Source organism: Heptranchias perlo, chromosome 32, assembly GCF_035084215.1.
Source record: "Heptranchias perlo isolate sHepPer1 chromosome 32, sHepPer1.hap1, whole genome shotgun sequence".
Classification (NCBI taxonomy): Eukaryota; Metazoa; Chordata; class Chondrichthyes; order Hexanchiformes; family Hexanchidae; genus Heptranchias; species Heptranchias perlo.
Window position 1 is genome coordinate 8,643,935 of NC_090356.1, and position 13,524 is coordinate 8,657,458.

A 13,524-nucleotide genomic window follows, 5' to 3' on the forward strand; every position below is an offset into this window, starting at 1 on the left:
TCTGCATCTGAGCAGCAGCGCCAATGCTCAATTGTCTGGTTTCACACGTGACGAAATGCCACTTGGGCACGGTAACGTATTCCAATATTCTCCCTCAGGGGAGCGAGGGGGAATATTGGAAAAGAAACGTAAAATAAAAATACAAGAGGCTATTTGTGACATGACATGAACTCCATCAGATCGGGCCAGAATTTGTTGCAAATAAGGGCAAGCTAAAGGCACTCGGTGTTAAAGAAAAATCCAGCAATTTGTGGCAAGGAAGAGCTACTCCGTGAGTTGCGTATCACCGCAAATTGCTGGATGATTTTTGCCGCTCCGCCGTCAGCCTCGTGAAAACGGCAGCTCCCCCTCAACCTCCCCGTGAGTGTTAAGAAATTGCTTGATTTGCGCCATAAATACGAATTAAACTTGCCACAGAAAGTTAGGGCTAGTATTTCACGGCGTAAGGACACTTAATGATTTTTTTTATTCGTTCATGGGATGTGGGCATCACTGGCGAGGCCGGCATTTATTGCCCATCCCTAATTGCCCTTGGGAAGGTGGTGGTGAGCCGCCTTCTTGAACCGCTGCAGTCCGTGTGGTGAAGGTTCTCCCACAGTGCTGTTAGGGAGTCCCAGGATTTTGACCCAGCGACGATGAAGGAACAGCGATATATTTCCGAGTCGGGATGGTGTGTGTCTTGGAGGGGAACGTGCAGGTAGTGTTGTTCCCACGTGCCTGCTGCTCTTGTCCTTCTAGGTGGTAGAGGTCGCGGGTTTGGGAGGTGCTGTCGAAGAAGCCTTGGCGAGTTGCTCCAGTGCATCCTGTGGATGGTACACACTGCAGCCACTGTGCGCCGGTGGTGAAGGGAGTGAACGTTTAGGGTGGTGGATGGGGTGCCAATCAAGCGGGCTGCTTTGTCCTGGATGGTGTCGAGCTTCTTGAGTGTTGTTGGAGCTGCACTCATCCAGGCAAGTGGAGAGTATTCCATTACACTCCTAACTTGTGCCTTGTAGATGGTGGAAAGGCTTTGGGGAGTCAGGAGGTGAGTCACTCGCCACAGAATACCCAGCCTCTGACCTGCTCTTGTAGCCACAGTATTTATAAGGCTGGTCCAGTTAAGTTTCTAGATTTACGTTCCTGCAATGCCACTCAACCTTGGAGGCCCAGAAAGGGAACAATTGAAACTGGAATCTCATTCCTGCAGGTAGTAAATTGTTCTTAGAGGTTTTTAAAATGTTTTCTTACTTTTCCTTTCTGTCTCTTTTTTCTCTCTCTTAACCCTATCCTTTTCTGTATTTAATTTGACTCTAATTCACTATTCCCTAACCCATCGCTTCTTTCTCTATCCTTAAATTTCATTGGTTAAGGAGATAGGCTGTTGGTCGCGTTATTCACCAAGGTCTCAGATGCCCTGTTATCAGCTCGCCCTTCCAGCAATTTGCGACGCAAAATTCATTGGAGCTGAAGGGTAAGGAAAAAAATTCAACTCACGGCACACGCAAATTCTGGGACATTATTACCTTTACATTAGTCCAGTTGATTGTTGCTGTTTAATTTTAATATAAAACATATATATAAATAAAATTCAGAGAGTTGTAAGACTCGGTTTTCGCCCTTTTTTTTGCTGGGAGTGACGATCAGGAGTTGACACAATTTGCTAACACGTTTCACATCACTGGTCCGTGCTGACGGTCAAAGGGAAGGATCAACAATTGTTAAAATAATGCACATGTATCAATAATCTGCAGTCTGATTCCTGGAAAATCCTATAACCACTTTATAGGGTAAATTCACCGGATGTTGCGTTCTCAGCAGGGAGCTAAGTTCAAAGGGATCACTTGTTGCTGATAGGGTTTCAACACAACAGCGGCAATTCCCTAAACCACACTCCCTTCAAGCATAGCTCCTCACCAGGTGTGTGGGACTGCTTTACCATGTATTTTACTAACATTGGTCTCTGGAGGCTATTTCCCCGTACAGCCGCTGCATCGAGCCCAAGGCCTGCACAGCATCTAGTCAGACACTAGCTGCTTTTTTCTATTTGAATTCCAACTTCATTGTAAGTTCTGGCTGCAAATAGAACACTTAGATGGAAAATATTCTTCTGCTATCTTACTTTTCATGTGAATTTCTATTGGGTTCATGAAATTGGACATGAAAGTTGCCTATCTTTGGATCCAGTACTCAGAATGGATTCATGTTGGTGACTGAATTTCCAAAGAATCTTTTGTACTTAAGCATGTTCTTTGCAGATATATTTTTACTTTGATTTCAGTACAGCCTATCAGTCCTAATTTCTGATATCAACTTGGACAGCTGCATTATGTTCAGCCAAAACCCTAGCTATAGTTAGAATAGTAAATGTTTATTTGGTTCGATATGCAAAAAATTCCGTTCCAAATTACTTTGCATGCAGGTTCCACCTGGTTTACAGAACGGAGGAGCATGGATTCAACAAAGTTACAACAAGTATGACAGTGCAGCAGAGCCTCGCCATCATAAGGTCAGTCATTCAGTCTTTTTTGCCGGTAGGAGGCCAACAGCAAACGCAGAATCGAGTCAACCTAAAGCAGCTTTTACACCAGCCCTCGTTTAGTTTGGATTGCAGGAATCACAGACACAGCGGGCAGGTTTTCGTCTTCACTGCTCGGGCATAAGTCTGGTGGAGAGGAGCGCCCTCCCATTGTAGAACCCGTCCGATCTTCAGTCCATTGATTTCAAGCAGTTTCTACAACTGGGGCGGGGGGGGCGGAGAGATCTGCTCCCTGCTCCGTCAGATTACCACCCAGTCTCTAAAGGGTCGATTTTGCTGGTGGGATAAAGGAGCTGCAATTATCAGTGTTAATGGGGGAGAGGTGCTGGCTCACAAACTGGAATCCAAACTGAACGAGCACTCGTGTAAAAGCTGATTCAAATCTGCACTTCTTCGAGGAATCAAAAAAAAAATCTACTCTCGAGTAAAGCATTAATCAGTAACATCACCTTTCCAATGGGCTTCTTCCAGAAAGGCTTCACTCTGTATTCACATGCCATGTAAACAGGGCTATATTGTCATGAGAAGAAGTCAGTGAATTTTTCTTTATTCAAAAGAGGGGACATACTGCTTTTTAGTTCTGCAAGCTTCATTTGGGCAGGCAAATCCAGCACAGGGAGATTCAGGCATCTATGGCAACCATCCATAGTTTTGTTTCCCTCCTCCCTACTTTTCCCTTCCAAGTTAAAATATCACACTGTGCTTGGTGAACTTCCTTACCTTGACAAGGCCCCTGGTGTGTAATTGTGATTACAGTGCCCTGGCGGCATGCAATGGTTTTGAGCTGGCACTCGTCAGCGTAGGTTATACCATCGGAGCCACAGACCTGATATGGTACAAGGAGGCAAATAAGCAAAGGTTGCATACACATCACGATTAGAATTACATGCTAAAGAACATAGAAGCATAGGATCAGGAGTAGGCCATTCAACCCCTCGAGCCTGTTCATCATTCAATTATAAACAATTTTACAACACCAAGTTATAGTCCAGCAATTTTATTTTAAATTCACAAGCTTTCGGAGGCTTCCTCCTTCGTCAGGTGAACGATGTGAAAATGAAATCCTCGAGATGAAATCGCATTTATAATTCACAGAACAATGCTTGGTGAGTACAGACAGTTTTGTAACATCACCTTTCCAATGGGCTTCTGAGTGCTTGGTGAGTACAAAACTGTCTGTACGCACCAAGCATTGTTCTGTGAATTATAAATGCGATTTCATCTCGAGGATTTCATTTTCACATCGTTCACCTGACGAAGGAGGAAGCCTCCGAAAGCTTGTGAATTTAAAATAAAATTGCTGGACTATAACTTGGTGTTGTAAAATTGTTTACAATTGTCAACCCCAGTCCATCACCGGCATCTCCACATCATCATTCAATTAGATCATGACGGATCTGTACCTCAACTCCCTTGATACCCTGACCTAACAGAAATCTATCTATCTCTTGAAAACTTCAACTGACCCACAACACACAGCCTTTTGGGGGAGCAGGTTCCAGATTTCCACTACCCTTTGTGTGAAAAAGCACTTCCTGATTTCACTCTTAAATGGCTTAGCTCTAATTTTAAGATTACGCCCTCTTGTCCTGGATTCGCCCACCAGAGGAAATAGTTTCCTTGTGCCTATCTTATCTAATCCCTTGATCATACCTCAATTAGATCACCCCTCAACTGTCTAAACTCAAGGGAAAACAAGCCAAGTTTATGCAAGTTGGCCTCATGATTTAACTCTTTAAGCCCTGGTATCATTCTAGTGAACCTGCGCTGCACCCCTTCCAAGGCCAACATATTATTCCTGAGGTTTGGTGCCCAAAATTGAACACAGTACTCCAGATGGGGTCCAACCAAGGCTCTGTACAACTGAAGTACACTTCCTCACTTTTGAATTCCAAGCGCCTTGAGATAAAGGATAACATTCCATCAGCCTTTTTGATTACTTTTTGTACCTGTGCACTAGCTTTTGTTCATTTGTGTACATGGACGTTTAAATCCCTTTGCTCCCCCACAGCTCCAAGTCTCTCACCATTAAGAAAATATTCAGATTTGTCTTTCTCAGATCCAAAGTGGACGACCTCACACTTCCCCATGTTGAACTCCATCTGCCATAGCTTTGCCCATTCACTTAGTCTATGTCCCTTTGTAACTTCTTGCTCCCATCCACACAATTTACTGCACATCCAACTTAGTGTCATCTGCAAACTTGGATATACAACTCCCTATTCCTTCATCCAAGTCATTAATATATAGGGTGAAAAGAGCTGAGACCCCAGTACAGATCTCTGCGGAATGCCACTCGTCACGTCCTGCCAATCGGAGAACAAAATCTTTATCCCTACTCTCTGTCTCCTCCAACCAACCAACATCACAAGGTTACCTTCAATTTTATGCACTTTTATTTTTGTTGAAAGTGTCTTGTGCGGAAACTTATCAGAAGCTTTCTGGAAGTCCTTATTGACAACATACATAGACAACCCCCTATCCACCATGCTAGTTAGTGATCTCCTCAAAAAATTCAACAAAATTAGTCAGACATGTCATACCCTTCATAAATCCATGCTGACTCTCTGATCAGCTCATACATGTCCAGGTGCTTAGTCCCTCTGTCCCTGACGATAGGTTCCAGTAACTTCCCCACACCTAATGTTATAACTGACAGGTCTGAAGTTACGTGGTTTTTTCCCTTTTTAAATAATGGAGTGACATTTGGAATTTTCCAATCCAAAGGCTCAATTCCTGAATCGAGTGAGCTTTTGAAAATTATGACGAATGAATCTGCAATTTCCTCACCTATTTCTTTTAATACCCAGGGGTGGAGATTTGTCGATCTCAAGTCCCATTATTTTCTCCAGTACCATTTTTTAAACTTATATTAAACCCACTAAGTTCCTCCCCTTGGCTTATTTTTAGGTTACCTTGTACCACTGATATTTTGTCCTCTTCCTCCACTGTGAAAACAGATATAAAGTACGAATTTCACAAATCTGCCAATTCCTTATTATTCATTATAGTCTTGCCTGCTTCTGTCTTTAATGGGCCCTTTACTCTCTTTCTTTTAATTAATTTATAAAACTTTTGCTATTAGCTTTGATGTCCTATTTTTCATATTCCTTTTTTTGCACCTCATTACCTACTTTGTATCCCTTTGTTGCTTTTTATAGCTCTCCCAATCTGATGGAATTTTTTCCTTGCGTTCGTGTAAGCCTTTTTTTTAAGCTTGATACTGTCTCTTACCTCGTTTGTTGATCATGGTTGCTTAACTAGATCAAAAAAGAGGGGACTGATGCACTGTACCAGGCTTAAAACCTCCAAGTATTCCGCTCTAAGTCCCAAGGAAAAACAAATTGCCCCTAATACTGTGAATATTATCAGTCTACATGAAGTCAGGCTCTGAGCCTGACTGATACATAAGGGATGGTAGCAGACAGGACAAAGTGTGCATGAAATTTGGATTTGGGAAGTGGGAATGGTGTCAGATTATTAGTAAATGCAAGGTTATATCGACTTGCCAGACATCACCCTCCAACCAGACCAATGACATTGGAGAAAGTGTAAAATCACCAAAAATTTTCAAAAGTAGTAAAAGTTCACTAAAGACCTATACTAGACTATCACTAAAATGTCCACAAATGGCACCAATTTGCAGTGAAACAAATTCCAATAAACGGTGATAAAACTTGCTGTTAACGGTCAAAACCTTCGCCAACGGTTAGAGCAAAAGAACCAAAGTCTTATATAAAAAGTGGGCAGAAAGATTACTTGATCCAAAATGGCAGTGCAGTGGGCATCTATCTCAAAGTGATTGTGCCCTTAGGTGATTCTCTCCCCACCCCGGTACAATACCAAGAGCTATTTGTATGCACAAGTTGAAAAATTAGGAAAAATTACCTTTACACAAATTTAGAACTTCTGATTTTACAACAACTTGCATTTGTAGTGCACCTTTAACAAAATAAAACATCCCGAGACTCTTGACATAGCAGGGATCGGACTAATTGGCAGCGGATTTAGGAGAGTTGATCAAATGTATGGCCGAGGGGGCTTTGAACGGCAGGGAGAGGAAAGAACAAATTTACGTTTATATAGTGCCTGTCACATCCTCAGGATGGCCCAAAGCCAATAAATTACTTTTGAAGTATAGTGAATGTTGTTATGCAGGCAAAGGCAGCAACCAATTTGTACACAGCAAGGTCCCACAAACAGCAATGAGGTAAATGATCAGTTAATCTATTTTGGCTGAGGAATTAGTTTAGGCAGGGACACCGAGAACACTCAACTGTTCTTCTTTGAGTAACGCCGTGGGAAAGATGGCAGCTCGAACAATGCTGCATCCTCGGTGCTGCACTGAAGTTCCAGTGCTTAATTCCCAAAGTGGGACATCAACCCACAATCTCCTGACTCACAGGTGAGTGTTGTAATACTGAGCCACGTTCACACTTCATTGCAAGGCAAAGTGGTTTGGAGAGGGAAGAACCAGAGAGTAGGATCTAGATATTGAAAGCTGTGCCACAAATGAGGAACACCAGGAGAAGGGGAATGCACAGGAGGCCAGAATTGGAGGACTGTATGCCATGGGCTGGAGGAAATTAGAAAAGTGGGGCATGGCATGAAGGGATTTATAAACAACAATAAAAATCTTGAATTTGATGCATTTGAAACAGGGAATCAGTGGAGTTCAACAAGGAAGAGGGGATAGATGAGCGAGACTTGGTGAAGGACGTGATATGGGCAGCAGAGATTAGGATGAGTTCAAATCTGTGTAAGGTGGAGCTGGGTTGAATCTAGCGACAACAAAAGCATGAATAACGACTTTTGGTGATGGAGAATAAGGAAGAGGTGGAGACTGTCACATTGTGGCGAAAGTATGCGTCTTAATGATGGACAGAATATGGGATTCGAAACTCAGCTCAGGGTCAAACAGGACACCAAGACCGCATAGTGTCTCCTTCAGCCTGAGTGAGCCACTGGAGAGGCGAATGAAGTTTGGATCAAGAGTACAGAATTTTTGGTGGGACTCAAATGAGATAGTCTCTGCTTTCTCAAAGTCCCATCTACAACTTGGTCAGACAACACAGAATTGTTCATGGAAGTGAAAGTGGCGGCAGAAAGATGGAGCTGGCGGTCATCAGCATACATATGGAAACTGATCCACGGATAACATGTCCGAGGGGCAGTATGGAAACGATGAAGATGAGGAGGGCAAGGGTGGAACTGTGGGATTCTCTGATGGTGACAGAGCAGCACCAGGAACCAACACTGGAGATGTGCTGGAGAAATGCATGATAACAAAGAATTCAAGAACTTTGGAGAGGAATGGGAAGTTAGAAATGGGACAGTCGTTGGAATGGACAGGAGGTCAGAGTGGGTTTTTTTTTTCTGAGGGGAGTGATGACGAGGGTTCTGAAGGAGGGGTACAGAGCTTGAGCTAAGGGGGCCATTTATGATGTCAAAGAGCCCTAGGCAGTCGATGGAGCAGGATTTTAATGGAATAATTTGACAAGTTCACATTCACGGTGCATTGCTTTGTTGACCAGGAGCACATTTTGGGAATTTGGGTGGAAAATTATGGGGACCGTTTCCCCGAATTACCGGTAGGCACTCTGACGGGAGAAGCTCAGAACCCGGGAACGCAAATTTATTAAATATACAATGCCATGGTTTTCTCCAATTTGGTAATTTGGGGCAAAGGTGAAAATAAGAATGACACCAATGAAGTCTTACCTTAGACTTTTTACTTTCTGGGCAAACGGGAGGGGGACATTCACAATGAGCTCGGCCAATACCCTCCACACAAGTTGCTCCATACTGGCAATGAAGATCAGCACATGATTTGGAAGCAGATGGGTCTGTGGGAAAGTGGAAATAAAATTTATTCAACTCTCCCTTCATTCACTTTCCGGATATTTTTGATGCATTCGTCATCAGGGCAGCAAAGTCAGGAAATCAAATACTATTTCTCTCTGCACCTAGTGACGTAGAACCAACAAAGGGGCAACAAAAGACCAACAGGCCCATCAACGCTCACCCTCTAAAGTGGAGGTCAGATGTAAGATAGAGCTCCACTTACACTGCTCCTTAGAAAAGCACCTCTGTTCCTCACATTTTCAACAGTCAGTGGCCTTGTAGCCCAACGTTTGCATTTGTAGGTAACTTGGCTCTCTAGAGATTCTTAAAATAGAAACAGAAAATGCTGTACATTCACAGCTGGTCCATCAGCATTGGTAAAGAAGGATAGAATAATGTTCTGGGAGCGGACCCCTTCATCAGGCCATGAAGGTTTGACAAAAGGTCTGCAATCAAACATTAATCTGCCTTTTCTCTCTTTAGACATTGACAGACCTGCTGTGTATTTCCAGCATTCTCTCTTTTTATTATTTTATTCCAATTGCTTTGTAATCATTTATATTCATCTCTTTTCTATATAGGCTGATATGTTCATGATTTTTTTTTTAACCTGACCCAATCTACTGCACAGCTCAGGGTTCTACTGAATGACTTGATGCTAATTATCACCACAATTCTGGGTGCTCAGAGGCTTCACAATTCTTGACCTCCTGAGAAAAGTGTTGTCCCACCTGTTTGTTGGGTTGCAACCAATGGGACAACACTCTGTCCACTTAAACTCTCTGAAATCTAACACTTAAAGGGTATCTTGTTTCAATAAAACCATCTCAACGTTCAGGTTTTTACAAGAAATGTTTAACAGGAATTTGCTTACTGTACCCATCAATGTGCTTGAAATGCTCTCACCTTTATCACAGCCATTCTGCCCCAATTTACTTCCATCAGGACACTGGTTGCACTTCATTCCAGTGATGCCTGCTTTGCAAGAGCACAGGCCAGTCATCTGCTCACAGTCATCCCGAACAGCCCCAACAGAATCACAACTACATGCTGTGCAAGGAAGAGAGGGAATGCAACAATGCGTTACCGCAGAAAGATACAACAGAAACACTGTCATAGCATCAGTGGCATGTGACAGAATCTAAATCAATAAGAGCTTTCAACTTCTCTGATCCTTAAAAAGATTCAATTAGGAATAAGCCAGTGCCATGATATAGTATAGAAAATCTGTTCTCTTCAAAATAAAGGTGTCAGTGCTGGAGAACTAAACATATTTCCATTTCTGACACTCACACCAATCATTTTCTGGTAAGTTATAGCACGGTTAGATCTAGAATAAAGCTCCTTCTACTCTGCCTCAATAATGTACCTCATCACCCACTCAACCTGCTGCAACAATAGTGTTTCCACTCTGATGAATTTATGCCTGTTAAGAACTAGGGCAAGACTGCCCCAAACTCTTTTCATTTTGGATTCTTGCAGATTTAATTAAAAAATTACAATATTCTACCCTTCTCTCCTGAAGGTGCTCACTCTTGCTGGGATTTGGTTCCACGGACATTGACAGTCATTGTCCAATTGGCCATTCTTCTGTTGTGAGCCCAGTGTCAGTAGGTTACTTGATCATGGAGGGCATGAAAGCGCACACACAGGCACACATGCACACACACACACACGCGCGCACACACACACGTGCGCACACACACACACACACACACACACACACGTGCACACACACACACACACACACACGTGCACACACACCTTCCACTAGATGTCAATGGATAGCGAGCGATCAGGAACAAGGACATTGTCTGATGGTCCCCTCCCTAGTCTGGGATGCTGAGACTGATTGCAGTGTCCTACCTGCTACCCTGGCTGAGACATTCATAATTTCAAAGCCCAATCTGGAATGGATTTAGTTACAGGTTCCAGAGGTGAAAGAACTCACTTCCTCAAGATGAGGTGATGAGCAGCGGTGACTCACTAAAGTGGACTTTGTTTGTGTGTAAGCCTGAGCGATGAGTGTTGGTCCCCTAGTATCCACACTCAGACACTTGCAGCAAGGGTCACTAGATAATATTTCTCTTTCCCAGTGAGAACACTGAGCTCAGTTGTAATACTACCATTACCCTCACTGGCCTACATAAGGGCAATTAGGGATGGGCAATAAATGCCGGCCTCGCCAGCGACGCCCACATCCCATGAATGAATTAAAAAAAACATAAGACAACACAGGTCCAGCACTTTCCTGATGTGTGGCACAGTATCATGTCAGGTGGTACATTCATTGATCCATTTGGGCAGGAGAGGAATGGGGGAAGTAAAGAGGACTCCATCTTTAGATTCTACACTACAACTAAAGCGCCCTTAAGATTCACTTACGAGTACATCCGCTCTTCTCGTCTATGACGATACCACGGAAATTCCAGAACCCAGGTTCACAACGGTCACATTTCAGGCCGCCCACACCTGGCTTACACGAGCACTGACCAGTGCTTGGGTTACACGTTCCACTGTACGATCCATACTTATTACACTGACAGGTGCCTGGAAAGGTCACATCAAAATCCATTCTCCATTACTCTCTTTGTTTGTAATGAAGCAATTTTTTTTATTTGCGAATAAACTTTCAAAATGAGTACACAAAAATAATAAGAGGCTAGACAAAAGTACTGGGTGTTAAAACAAAAAAGGCACACCGTTCCATGAATTGATCCATGTTCGGAGCGTATGCCTGGAACGTTAGCACTTTCTTGCATGGGGGTAATTTTTGAATTTTGCACATCAGAAGTGGCTTTCCCCACTGAGAGCACATAAAAGAAATGTGGGCACAAATTACCCATTGTGCACATTTTGGTTGGATACTCATAAGCATGACATGGCAGTATACATTGTGGATGTGCAAAACTCCCCAGTAGGATTGCAAAGTCAAAGAATGACTCCTTCTGTGTGACTATCCCTTTACAATACAGTAGTCACCATAAACCCGAATTTAGGTTCCATTGACCCAAATGGGGTCTGAAAATCTTCCACCCTACTCCGCTGGCGGAAGTGAAACGCAGTGGACATCCATGAACTCTACAGAGGGCCCCCACCCCACAAGTGCTGGCAGACAAGCAGATAAGCCCTCTTTATAGGAAGGCCAAGCCGAACAGGCGAGTAAATGGATTTCCGGGATCTCCCCGGTCAGGACCCCGGCCCTGGAGACCCCACAAGACCCCAATTTGACCCTGTGGAAGACCCGGAGACCGGGATCATCCCGGCGTCCAGGTTGCTGGTCAGGAGGGAGGCTGGGCCGAGGAAAGTCCTGGTGTGGAAAATTACTCCCTTTGGCTTTGGCTCTGCTCGCTCTGATGTCAGGGATCTGTGCCCCAGTCCTCACGGGAAATTGCTGGTCTGGGCTGGCACTGCAGTGTATCTGGGTGTCACAATTCAAAAATAAACAGGATATATACACAAGCTCATCATCATTTCACCACTGGCACCGCACAACATGCCAGAAATAAAGTTCTGCATCAACAGTCCAGGGACCTTTCAGTCCCCAGGGAAAGAATATCTCATTGGTGAGGGTGTTGCCGTTATTCTGTCTCTCATCAGAGAAGCCTGCCTTCTGTGGTTGTGGAACTCAAATTATGGGTCTTTCAAGTTCAGGGTGTTAACTGCAATAGGAAACCACCATATGATAAGATATCCGTTTGCTTAAAGCTACTTATATTACAGTTTTTTTTGTTGTGGATAGAGGAAACTGGCATCTATGCACCCTTGTCCCGATATATAGAGCATCCTTGTTCTGGTCTCTGAGCAGCCCTGTGGGAGACTGGTTCAGGATCCAGGCCTGAGAGCTCATCCTTAGTTGGGTACACAATGCTCTTCTGAATAGTCAGAAATTCTTCTTGCACAGGTACGGAGAGAAGCAGTTCCAGGAAACGCTCAGTGCAGCCTTCTTCCTGAAACAGCAGGGATAATTCTAATTGTTGCTGCAGGACACTGATGAGAGTACAAACATGGCAAAACCATTGCCTGAATCAGACAGTAGAGTTTCATCAATACATGCCACCTGATTGTGCAATCAACTGCAGGAGAAGCAGTCCCCTACAGTCTGGCTACACCCCTGCAAAGCAAAAGCAGTTAGATGTAACACTGACATACAACTCACTTGGACAACCAGCGAGGCCGACTCCTTGGGCAGCAGTTACATTATCAAGACAACAGCCGTAGACCGATTTGCTGCAGTGCTGTTGTGGGGCAGATGGCGGTATTACAACTGCAGAAAGAGAAAGCAAAGAATTAGATTAAACAGATAATGTATTGGACACATTCTAAAACAAATTTGCAAAACACATATTTAGTGCCGATTTGTGTTTTATATGACGGACATAGAATGTTTGTTTTGTCACCAAGTTTCTTCTGTTCCCTCCTGTACTAAAGCGATTGAATCTTTGCTGGGGTACAGGAAGATGGTGGGTAACATGCAGTAGGTTGGAGGTAGGTATGCAAAGTTTGGCAGTAACGGGGACAAAGTTGTGGTGTTTTGGAGCGGTTTTGATGTGGGCGTTGGATTTTGATCAAACTGGGAGATGGTTCTGGTATGTAGTCATGACGTGGCAGCGGACACTGCAATTTAGTACGGGGAGGGAGGGTGGACTATGGGATTTGATTTATCGAATGATTCTTGCGATCGGGCAGTAATGCTGGGGTAGGTGGGGGAAAGAGTTTGTAGGTTTGGCAGTACTGGGGGTTCCCAGAGTTATGACAGCACTGGTGGAAGGGGACCATTAGGGAGAGGAAAGTACCAGGTGCTGTCAGCATGGCCGACTGTGGGAGGGTACGAGGAGTTAATGGCCTGCAGGGAGCTCCACCTCTCTGTTGCGCATTTCCAGACCGCCAGCTTGGTTCCCAGACTGATGGCAGTTTTAAACATGGAATTGTGTGCTAACTAAAAGACTTTTAACACAGAATAAATATGTGTATGTAACATATACACTCACAAAAATAACTAAATATTAAAACTTTGTGCCATCTTGAAAAAGCCATCATGTCATCAGTAATAAATATGTACAGCAAGATATTCCAGTGGTTAAAAAAAAACCTCTGCTCCCTTTTAATTTAACCTGTCCACTGGTAGAATTACTTCCAGGCCATACTCAGGGTTTTGCAGTGTT

The 13,524-nt window shown here is 43.7% G+C and overlaps 1 protein-coding gene across 2 annotated transcripts in view; it reads right to left on the reverse strand.

Annotated features, from left to right (window-relative positions):
* The window catches only part of agrn (agrin), a 385,222-nt gene that overhangs the window by 57,818 nt on the left and 313,880 nt on the right, over window positions 1-13,524 (reverse strand). For both annotated transcript variants that reach the window (XM_067970302.1, XM_067970303.1), the window contains 5 exons: window positions 12,519-12,626; window positions 10,745-10,909; window positions 9,266-9,409; window positions 8,237-8,361; window positions 3,236-3,341 (listed from right to left, as the gene is read on the reverse strand). In XM_067970302.1, coding sequence (XP_067826403.1) covers window positions 3,236-3,341; window positions 8,237-8,361; window positions 9,266-9,409; window positions 10,745-10,909; window positions 12,519-12,626 — 648 coding nt within the window. The remainder of the gene's footprint in view (window positions 1-3,235; window positions 3,342-8,236; window positions 8,362-9,265; window positions 9,410-10,744; window positions 10,910-12,518; window positions 12,627-13,524) is intronic.